At 32.0% G+C, this 11,691-nt stretch overlaps 3 protein-coding genes across 3 annotated transcripts in view; 1 reads left to right on the top strand and 2 right to left on the bottom strand.

Moving 5' to 3' along the window:
• The window catches only part of LOC108905294 (putative protein kinase C delta type homolog), a 213,780-nt gene extending 209,250 nt beyond the window's left edge, over positions 1–4,530 (bottom strand). Inside the window, exon 1 of the mRNA XM_018708099.1 lies at positions 3,964–4,530. Within this exon, the coding sequence (XP_018563615.1) occupies positions 3,964–4,074 (111 nt within the window). The 5' untranslated portion in view covers positions 4,075–4,530. The remainder of the gene's footprint in view (positions 1–3,963) is intronic.
• A 304-nt stretch (positions 4,531–4,834) lies between these two features.
• Positions 4,835–5,741, top strand: LOC108905299 (60S ribosomal protein L37). The gene is made up of 3 exons (XM_018708106.1): positions 4,835–4,920; positions 5,214–5,349; positions 5,567–5,741. The coding sequence occupies exons 1-3, from the start codon at positions 4,918–4,920 to the stop codon at positions 5,695–5,697; spliced, it is 270 nt and encodes an 89-aa protein (XP_018563622.1). The 5' UTR covers positions 4,835–4,917; the 3' UTR covers positions 5,698–5,741.
• Positions 5,742–9,522: 3,781 nt separating this feature from the next.
• Positions 9,523–11,118, bottom strand: LOC108905298 (rRNA methyltransferase 3, mitochondrial). The gene is made up of 3 exons (XM_018708105.1): positions 10,360–11,118; positions 10,146–10,298; positions 9,523–10,058 (listed from the first exon to the last, which is right to left on the bottom strand). Exons 1-3 carry the CDS (start codon positions 11,021–11,023, stop codon positions 9,589–9,591), a joined length of 1,287 nt encoding a protein of 428 aa, XP_018563621.1. The 5' UTR covers positions 11,024–11,118; the 3' UTR covers positions 9,523–9,588.
• Positions 11,119–11,691: the final 573 nt, after the last annotated feature.

Here is an 11,691-nt window from a genome sequence, read left to right as displayed (position 1 = left end):
TAGGGCCAGTCCGTTTCTGGACACCTGATAATAGCAAAAAGTTGATTTTAGCATCAAATCGTAGAGCTCCATGTGTAATACAACGTACGAAAATTTTATTAAAATATACAGGGTGGTTTCAAAGTTATAACCCTAAACGTTAATTTCTAGGTACCCCTTTGACCCCCCATAACTCCGTTAGGGGGCACATTAGGAAAAAAAATTATAGGAAGGACTAGTTTTATTTTGACCTCCCCTATACACTCCCGAGAGATTAGGAGGTACTTACCGGACACCCTGTAAGTGTATTACAGATTATGACAACTAGTAACATCAAATAAATATTGGAGACATCTGGAATAAAAGCGATGAGACATAGATCAACTAATCTAATCTTTAACGAAATAAAATCAAATATCAAAATTTCTTATTACATACAAATGTCCATCAGGATCACAAATAACATTATAATAGGTGTTGTAAATATCTCGTAATTTAATAATATATTTTTTTATTTAATGATATAACTTCAATTGCTTTTGTATGTGCTGAACAAATTAATGAAATACTTGGTAATTCTGTAAAAATAAAATACATATCTTCGTCCATTTCTAGAATGTCTAAAATGTTGCCATATATTGATATAAATCGAATATACTAATCAAGACAGTACTATTTTTTTAAATATTGTGCCGCTTTTTTTAATCCATTTGTAACTTTGAATATTGCTAACACTGTTTGTTATTAAACATTAAACTTCGAGTAAAATAATTTAATACTAAATAATATGCTAAAAAAATAAAAATCACTGACATATTTTTCCTTAACATAAAGGAAAAAATTGAGTATGCTATTGTGTTCTATGGTGAAAATCCCACAAGAAACAATCGATTAATTTGACAAATGCAGTGTATATTGAAAATCAATCAAGTTACCCATACTTTGTACATAAACTAAGCCCGAAAAAAAAAGAACATGGAACCCGTATAGTATTATTTTTTCTGTATATTAGATTTTAGCCTATTCTCTGCAATACCACAAAATATATGTGCTATAAGTTACCAAGGAAATCTGTGGATATGTATATATGTTTTCAGCCACGAAAATTGTATAATTTCAAATATTTCGAATTTTCACCACCAAGAACGGCGGTGATAGCATTTTTAACAATAAGGCGATGTTTCGCATTGTATTAGCTATGTCCTGTCCAAATTTTGTTCGTGCAACTCTTTTGGAAATTGTTATTAAGAGGAAAAATGGTATAAAAATCGATTTTGTAGATTGCATAGAAAATTCCCTGGGCAAAATAAATAATTGTTTATAGAGTAATATGCTGAAAATTTTTAAAAAATTCTAAATGTTTATAAATGTGTAAAAGTAGGTATTTTTAGTATTGATCAATGTTTATTATGACAACAAGTATCTCCAAAAAATTGTGTGCCCTTTCTAAACCTCAATTTAAGCACACGGTACGCGAAAAACTTTTTGAAATTTTTTTAATTAACAATCCTGTCAATCGAAAACTACGGGATCGATTGTTGCAAAATTTTTAGGGTAGAATTGACATATGTTTTACTATTTGTTCACAAAGTTTCATCAATATTTATAAATATTTACTTATTTTAGAAATTGCTTCAAATATACATATGATTTTCTACTATTTTTCACCCATTGTTAATGCAAAATTCAAGATTTTTGATTTGCAGTTATTGTAGCTTTATAGAAAATCCTCAAATAAACAAAAAATAAAGAATGACTTTTTTATTTAGTGCTTACTTTCAATGTTACATGGAAAAATATGTCGAAAAACGGGTCAGATTTCGATCTTTTTGTATGTCTGTTGTTCCCCTGAATTTAGCAATGGTTGTTTGGAATAGGCAAACTCGGATTCTTATTCTACATAATATTTGGGATTTTTCTGACTTCAAACATAGTCTACTTTTACTGCTCTAGCGCCTGGACTATTACTGGAACCGTAAACACCTTTTACCCCTGCGCCTTTTTTTTGCTAAGCGTGATTCTAGGAAACGTTTTGTTCTATTTCCTGTTTAATTTAAAAATACCCGGTGTAATTACAAACTTGATGAACATCAACCATAAGTCGTTTATTTGAACTCACTTCATCTTGTCAAAAAGTCCGACAGACAAAAATTAGGTATTTAACATTATCCTAAACATTTCTTTAAATATCTTCACGATCCACATATTCGCTACAAATTTTACAAAGAAAAACACGAGTCTTTTTTGACGTAATCCGTATATACACAGCTGTTCAGACACTATCCAGACCTTGTTCTGTTTTTTTCCCGAAGTTTAAATGCTGTGGAATAAAAACGCAATGACATTCAAACGATGAATGAAATTTTACAGCCCGTATAAATGTTTAGCTTGATGAGAATAGTGTAATAATATGTAATAAGATACGATGCCTTATTATTGGTTGATGTAACTATAAACTTCTGAAATATTCACACATTGACTGAAAATTTCTAGTGAACACATTGGTTATTACTTTGTAAAAATACGAACGGACTCGCCTCTTATACAGGGTGTTTTTAACACATTGGCGGACTTAAAAAATTATTACTTTATTTTATGGGGAATTTAATTCTAAAACTTTTCTTACCGGTTAGTTTTCAAAAAAATTTGCCTCAGGCATAAATTTACTCTTCATCGAAAATTGAAGTCTACTCTATCCAATAACTGCTGATTATTTCTAATGAATGTGCATTTATTCGTAATGTAATGCTACAATCCTGCCCCCTCTATCCCGCATATGTCTGTTACCTCTGTAAAATTCTAGAGATACGTTGTATTAGGTTTTATTGAGGTATATGGTGCCGCATGAAAAGTTAAATTTCTCTTAAATGATATTTTAATGTATTGTTGCTTGCACCAAAACAAAATTGTTTTACACCAATAGGACGAGGTTAATGAAATCATGCTTTTTTTTGTTTTTAATGCTTTTGTAGTAGTCGGCCAAAAAATGTAAAAATTCTAAAACAGAGACCTGTTTATAGTTGAAATTTATAAAATTGGCTCTATTTTCAGTACACCCCATTATATTTTAGATTTTATGAAAATTCTTTAATTTAATACTAATTCTTTTCTTTAATTCTTTAATTCATAGTATTCTAGTTGCTTGTATCGACAAATTTTCATTCGAAAGCTTCTGTGATACCTACCAAACTGTTTTAAGTATTAAATTTATTTGACATTAATAATGTTATTAACTACAAAATTACAGCAAGATAAACTTCAGAAAGTTTTATAATCAAGTTTTAAGGTACATGTACTACAAATTACAACCTTAATTAAATTCTTGCTCTTTAGAAAAATACATTTGGTTTCAGATAAACCTCACGTAAAACTAATTAATTTGCAAACATCCCTCATAAAACTTTTATAAAATAAGCCAGATTAAACAGCATTTATAGATACGCAATGAAAACAATTCCAAATATGAACGAATTTCTTAACCAAGCAACATAAAGATACGATTGAATCAAATTGTCTGCATGAGTTAAATTTTAATTCTCCGCAGTGTTCTTCCCTCCGTTCTTCCTTTATGGCTACGGAATTACAATTACATGCTCGTTCGTGTGTAATTCACTAATATCAAAGAAATACAGATATTAAATTGCAAAAACAACTTAAAATGTTTGCAACTTGATTTCATTATTAATTGACAGAAATAGTAGTGTCAGTACTTATTACATTACTACGCATTCACAGAGGAATTTTTCTAATTTATTATATACAATAACATTTTTAGATAGGTACTTATAAAATGTCTAAGATCATAAGGTACTGCTTAAAGTTGTTTTCATCATATTAAATGTAATGTTATTGTACCAATGTATTTATATTTTTTGTAGACATTCCTAAACAGATTTCTGGTACTTGAGACAACCTCTGTATACTCTATCCACCTTGATAAAAAAATTGGTTACCCAAAAGCAAATAAAAGAAATTTAGACTTACCTTTCCTGTTTCATATCCATGTCTTCCTATCCTTTCATTCCTTCTCGTCCTTCCTCGCGCATCAGCGTTCGAATGCCTTTTTTTGTAGTGAGATCCACCTGTAAACATCATCTTGAACACTCAGGACAGGAAAATATCTTTACACCTAAATGCACTCCTGTTAAAAATATACAACTCGATTTTCAAATAAATCACTTTGATTTTGTTAATCATTGTTTGAAAACTGGAGTATCTAAACTTAAAAACACCTCACTGAATATGTCGAAATATTTGCCGTTTCCCAAACGCGACCACTTAAAATAAATCGTTAGTCATTTGTCAAAAAACAAAGTACACGGCAAACTTCGATGGTTGGTGGCAAATAATGCAAAAAAACATTTAGACTCAAATGCATTAAATTCTTGACATTCTTATCTATCTTTACCACTCACGTTCCTTGAAAATGTTAAATTAACTGAGCCGAGTTTTAAATTACGTGAACCACCGGTAGCAAAATGCACTACATTGATTTTTCCTTTTATTAAATTTACTCGGAGGATAACTTAAGTAAAATGACAACAAGTGAAGTCCACCTTTTAGCTAGTTCATTTTGACTGGAACTATGTGCTATATATGTTTATACCGAGACGTCGTGGCAAGCTTTTTATTTTTAGATTTTAGATATTCCTAACATTTAACAGAGAAACATAATAAAATATCCTCTTCACGCCTTATCATTCCAATGAAAATATTTTTCAATTTGTATCAGATAACTCATGTTCTATATGAACAAGACAAGCTTTAAATATTTACAGACCGTATAATTAATTCTCAAAATGCGGGCTGAGTTCAAATTTAAAAATAGCGTCTTATTTAAGTTTCCCGCACTCATCTAATTGACAGAATCGAGGATCTCTGTGTACTGGTCGGTAAAGTCGCTATCATTTTTCTTCTATTTGTTGTTGCAGGGCCAAGATGGTATGTTTTTAGATTTGATTTCAATATTTAAAGTTATTTAGGCCATCCATCGATATAATAACAAATTTTTAAGTGGTAGTGCTGCAACATTTTATTTGTGAAATAGTTATGAGAGTATCTTTAGATATGTGTACAATAAAAATTAAATATATAGGACCTAACCTCACAATAGACAACTTTTGAACTCGAGTTGTAGTGGTTCAATATCTGTAGTTTTTAGGTGAATTTTTATTGTGAACATATCTACGGTATGTGACATACGAAGAAATAAGGCCACTTTTATCTCTTTTTAGACGAAGGGTACGTCAAGTTTTGGTAAACGTCGTAATAAGACCCATACCCTTTGCAGACGGTGTGGTAGGTCTTCGTACCATATTCAGAAGTCACAGTGTGCCCAATGTGGATATCCTTCAGCCAAGTTACGTTCATGTAAGTAAAGAAGTGAATCAAGATGTAGTTTGTTTGTGTGCCGATAATATTTGATACATTTAAAGAATTAGTAACAGAAAGTGTTTTTCCATCAATAGAAAGCTTATCTTGTGACCTTTCTTAAGTGGTAAAAGTGGGAAAAATAACATGCAGGCATATAAGTTAAATATGCTTTGTAGGTTTCTTTTTGTGTTAATATAAAACGTTTCTTTTGCAGACAATTGGTCAGTTAAGGCCAAAAGGAGGAAGACCACTGGAACTGGTCGTCTCCGCCATTTAAAAATTGTACGTAGACGTTTCCGTAACGGTTTCCGTGAGGGTGGTAAGCCCATAAAGAAATCCTCGTAGATGTAATCTATTTGTAACCAATAAATTTGTTTAAAAAATCAAAACTGTTATGTTCATTTACAGAAATAAAAAAAATAAAAAGGTGCTTTGTCAAGTATAAAATATAAAAAATGTTTTTTTAATAGTGATAAAATAAAAAATGTAGGAAGCAGATGATTAGAAATACCAAATAAGCAGTGTTATATATAAGTTAATATTGTTGGCTACAGGGCGAGCCAGAACTGAAGTTTTGCTGCCATTACGGGAAAATGAAAAGAGCAAATCGGAAACAAGTGTAGATCTTTATGATTCCATCTTGGTAAGTTTAACATTTCAAGGGCTGCAATATCATCAAAATTATTCCCATTTCGTAAATATATCTTTACATAGTGAGTTTTTCAACAGCGTTCATTAAAAAAGTTTTTTTTATATCTCGAAAAGATACAGAAAAATTGCACACTCGTTCAATTAGTCTATTACTGATTTTATCAGTGTTGCCATGGAAAACAAAATAATGTCAGTGTTTGTATTCTTTATTTACATAAATCACTTGTCGATTGTTTTTGCCATTTATTTTTAATTTTTTGCAAATTTACTATTAAAAAGAATAAATCATGATGAAGTACATAATGATTCTGATTTTTGGCACTAATGAAAATAAACTTTTAAAAGTTTTTCATAGTAATGCTGACAAAATCAATAAGAGACTATTGAACAAGTATTTTTCTCTACACATATACATGAGAAAGAAATCAAACATTTTTGATTTGAGAATTTGAGGAAACAGATTTTTACATAATGTAAGAAATATATGTTTGCTTCCAGAATGGATTTTAATTTAAGTATATACCCATAATCATAATATCATGCCATACAGATCTACGTTTTTAGTTTCTTGTTTGCTCCTCCATTTTCCTGGACACCCTATACACCATTTTGATACATGTACATCTAGGTATCCGTTGAAAGGTTAAAAACTTCCAAACCTACTAGATCAATATATATTCATACTTCATAGTCAACTTTTGATTTCCTAATGGGGTCATATTAAGTTTATACAACCCTTGGAGCATATACTATGCTCTAAGATACAACCAATAATTTAATTAAGGCTAATAAAGTCGACTCAGTTTTATAATTATTCCAATTTAATCATAGTTGTCATGGCAAACAATTGAACATTTTGACATTTTTCTTTAAAAGTATCCAGAACTATCTTAATTTACAACTGTAAATGGGTGCTGGTGTCTTTTATTTATTAAAATATAAATAAAATTAACTGAGTGATTATTACAATTTTTAAAATTACAATAATCATTTTTGTGTAAGTACAATAAGCCCGAGGAAGAAATCAAGTAAGTACTCACCTAAAATTATTAATAAACAGTTCAATTTTTATTCATTTGCCATTTGAAAAGACAGTGCCAAAATAGGATGCAGAAATAGTTGAGATCTTATCTATCATGGCCATTTTTGCGTGTTGATCTTTGTCAAAAATGATGTTAGAACAAGACATTTGAAAAATTTTCTTTAAATAATTTCAATGTCAATGGTGTGTTTTCGAATTAATGTTTAATAGTTTATAATCACTTTTTAATTTTTAAGTTATTACTAAGTAGTCGTTTACTAGCGACCTATTGATGTTATAATTCAATGGTAGTTAAGATGTGCCATGAAATAATTGTTTTCCCACATCATCAATTAAGAAGATTTTTGGTATGGAAGAATATTATTTGATTTCATTCGATAGGATTTTTTTTAATTTGTTTGAATTAAAATAAAAGTTAAAATACAAGAACTAATAATAAAATACAGGGTGGTCCAGATTTTAATAGGCAAACTTCGGGAAAGTACTAAACGACAAAAATTAACATCACTTTGCTCTATGAACATAGGCGCAGAAAACTACCGTTTATGAGATACAGGGCGTTGAAATCAACAAAATTAAAACAATTTGTTTAAATATCTGGAAAACGGCTTTATCAAATTTATCCAAATTTGGTACACATTTTTTTTCAAATATTTTCCCTAGTTTTGTAAGCACATAGTCCTAATTCAAAGACCAGTGGCGGAGAAACAAGGATGTCATTTTCTTATCTAAAGTAAAACTTCTACGCCACTGAATTAACTGGTAATATGAATAAATTTTATAATAGTCTGAAACATTCCGCATGAAAAAACATTCTTTTATTATTATCGAAAAGTGAATGGTTTACGAATTATGAGACATATTATTCAAGTAAACAATGCGTTGAAATCGGGAAAAATAAAACAAATTTGGGTGGTCCACATTTTAATGGACAAACTTCGGGAAAGTTTTAAATAACAAAAATTAACATCACTTTGCTCTATGAACATAGGTGAAGAAAACTACCATTTATGAGATACAGGGCGTTGAAATTAACAAAAATTAAGTAATTTTTTTAATTAAGTATTGTGACGAACTTTCAGTGTGAGACCCGGATGTCCCACAAAAAGTCGCCGTCCGGGTAACAACAGTGGAGAAAGATACTCCAGGGGTCTTGATAAGAAAAGAAACCACTTTTCCCAATAGATGTTCTCCAGTTTATTTTAACAAACCCATAAATAAATAAATTCCCACTGACAATTCGGTGGCGGTCGGTACTAACATTCGGCGAGACGGAGTAGGCAAGACTACTTTTGACTCAGGTTGTACGGGATAACGGCGGGATAGGGGAAGTACTGCGAACAGGCGGGATATTGCCGACGCTCTGCCCTCAGACGGACGGATAGGGAGGATGCTGAGAACAGGCGGGATATTGCCGACGCTCTGCTCTCAGACGGACGGATAGGGAGGATGCTGAGAACAGGCGGGATATTGCCGACGCTCTGCTCTCAGACGGACGGATAGGGAGGAAGGAGCCTTGGTAGGATATTGCCGATACCAAGGGGGGAAGGCGGACTTACTTCGTGTTGAGGATATTGCCGATCAACACTACTGAATCTCAGGTGCCGGAGGTCGGCCTTTTATAGCCGGTTTGTGACGTAGATTAACAGTTCGTCGGATGCTAGTACGCAGACCCACAATAAATACAGAGTTCCACGCTTACATTACTAACATATGAAAAGTTAATAGTTCATCGGCTATTTAACGGATAAAATTAAGAAAGGTTCGTTACAGTATCTAGAAAACCGCATCATGATATGTCTCATAACATGTAAACCAATCACTTTTCGGCAAAAATGAAAGAGTGTTTTTTCATCCGGAATGTTTCAAAGCGTTGTAAAATGTACTCATATTACCAATTAATTCAGAGGCATAAAAGTTATACTTTAAATAAGGAAACAATATCATTGTTTCTCCGCCACTGGTTTTTGAATTTGGATTGTGTGCATACAGAACTAGCAGAAATATTCGAAAAAAAGTTTGTACCAAATTTGGATAAATTTGATGAAGCGATTTTCCAGATATTTAAACAATTTTTTTTATTTTAGATAATTTCAACGCCCTGTATCTCATAAACGGTGGCTTTCTGCGCCTATGTTCATAGAGCAAAGTGATGTTAATTTTTGTTGTTTAGTACTTTCCCGAAGTTTGTCTATTAAAATCTGGACCACCCTGTATATATTTTTAAATATTGATCGTTATATTTGTTGGCACATCTCATAAATATTTCAAATTTTGCAGTAAAAGCATAATACTCTTTTGCACTCTGTATATGCTGAAAATCTCAACGTTAATAGTGTAGTAGTGTTGTAATAAACTATGATTAAAAAGAAACTATAAAATCTGGTTAGCAATTTTAGAAACAGAAACAACTTTTGACTTTTTTTTAGTGGTGCATTAATTTTGATATTCACTAACTAATCCACTAAAGAAGAAAATGAAATACTAAAACATTTATTTTTCCAGACTTACATTAATATAAAAAGCAAACGTTTAAAAAAAGTTTAATATTTTGAACTTATATAATCGTGCCCCTCATCCTGACTCTTCAACAACTGCCGTTTAATTTCGAAAGCTATGACTCCTAAAGCCGTGCCAGTGTTTAAACTATCCACCTCATTACTCAGGGGAACATTTAACCGTACGCCTTGCAATTCCGCAGCCAATTCATACGACTCTGCGCTAATGCCTTCGGTTTCACCACCAATTATTAAAACGATGTGCCGGGCCGTACCGAAATCGACACCGTAATACGGCAATACTGGCACTGACTGCACCGTTTCCTCCAAATTTTGTACCTCGGAGTTGTCGTCGGAAACAGTGCTAACCTTTCTATTATCGGCAATGTAAATCATTGAATCTGGAGGTAATTCTTCTTTAACGTCGCTCCAACCTAACCGTCTAGTTATATGAAGTTTAAAGTGAGCACCGGATGCGCTTCGAAGCACTTTTGTATCCCAAACATTGACACATCCTGAAATCGATTAATTTTTGTAACAATGCAAACATAAATGAAGCAAAATTGATGTTATTGAATCTTTAAGTGATTAAGTTGATATACCTTTTGTTAAAATTACATTTTCGCATCCTACGCCACTACAGGTTCTCAACACTGCGCCTAAATTGTTTGGCTCTCGTATATTATCACAGATTACAGTCAGCGGGATAATATCGGTAGATTTAAAAGATTCTGTGTCAGGGATTTTGAAGATACCTAAAAACGAACAAGTCAAATTATAATTTTAATAATATCAGTTTGAAAAAGAGTCAATCACCCATAATTCCGGGGTTTGTTGCTAGATCAGACCATAACTGCATTTCCCTATAAGGCATTTTGTATAATTTTGCCCCTAATTTCGGTAAGAATGGTTTTATAAATTGGACTTCGTCAATTCTACTAAACAATATGTATTTCAATTTACATCCAGCATCTAATGCATCCTTGATTAACCTTTTACCTTCTAAAAGTATTAAATCCCTTTTGTCTTTCTCTTTTTTTGATTTTACTTCGACTAATATGGAACTTATTCTAGAATCATTATTTTTCATCTTAGTATATACGAAATTACCATCTTGATCTATAATCGTTTCCAACATATCTATAGCTTCTTTGTTAGATTTAGATTTAGTGACTTTTGATATTGAAAGGGGTTTTGTCTTTTTCCCAGTTTTAGTTTTATGTGGAGGTTTCTCTGAAATTGTTTCATTTTCAGATTTCAAGGAATTAATCCTGGATTGGTTCCAATTTATTTTTGTATTTTGTTCCTTTTCCGCAGTTTTTATCAATGGTTTCCGTATTTGAATATCCTTAGCTTCGTCGTATTCCTCTGCTGGTATTGCTCGAACTGGCCTTCGGTGACTCCATCTCGGTAGGTATCGAATTTGTTGGGACTGAAGTGGTACAAATCTCCTAATAAAATAAGGAAGTAAGGTAGACATACGTAGTAATATAAATTATACTGTGTCAAATATTCGCAAGATGTTATTCTGTAGTTCTGATTCTGAACAAAATAAATGAGGTTATATTATTAAATTTGACATGAAATTTGAAATTAAACTAACCTTAAAATTGATAGTGGGAGTATTCAATGAGAGAATGACGATTTCGATTATTCGATTACGATCGAGATTCAGAAATTTCAGAATAAAAAGAAAAGCAAATTTTCACCGGGACCTTTAAAGTATGACTTTAGGTATCTTGATTTTTTACTACTAGTGTTATCTAATATCTTTATTTTTATTATATGTGTTAATATTTAAAAATTGAAACGGAAGGGGGCATTCAAAGTATTTGAAGTATGGAGTGGAGTCTTCGAGCTTTATACTACTGGAGTGGCTATGGCTATAGCATGCCATTACGAAAAATGTGAATGTGTGTGCGAGAGAGACAGAAGATATCTCATTAAATGCTGTCTCATACTTCGCCTCAACGATGGGAGCCGTGCGGGAGTCAATGAGCACGAACATTCATTTCCAAGTAATCGCGTGCGTACTAGATTGAGATAGCATGTAGTGCGACACTGTCTGTCTCTCTCGCACACTAAGCCACACTTTTCGCAATGGCATACTATCTTCAGTACAGTAGTATATGCTCGAAGAGCGTAGTG

Source organism: Anoplophora glabripennis, unplaced genomic scaffold, assembly GCF_000390285.2.
Source record: "Anoplophora glabripennis isolate ALB-LARVAE unplaced genomic scaffold, Agla_2.0 scaffold257, whole genome shotgun sequence".
NCBI classification, from domain to species: Eukaryota; Metazoa; Arthropoda; class Insecta; order Coleoptera; family Cerambycidae; genus Anoplophora; species Anoplophora glabripennis.
This window is presented reverse-complemented; position numbering and strand designations above follow the sequence as displayed.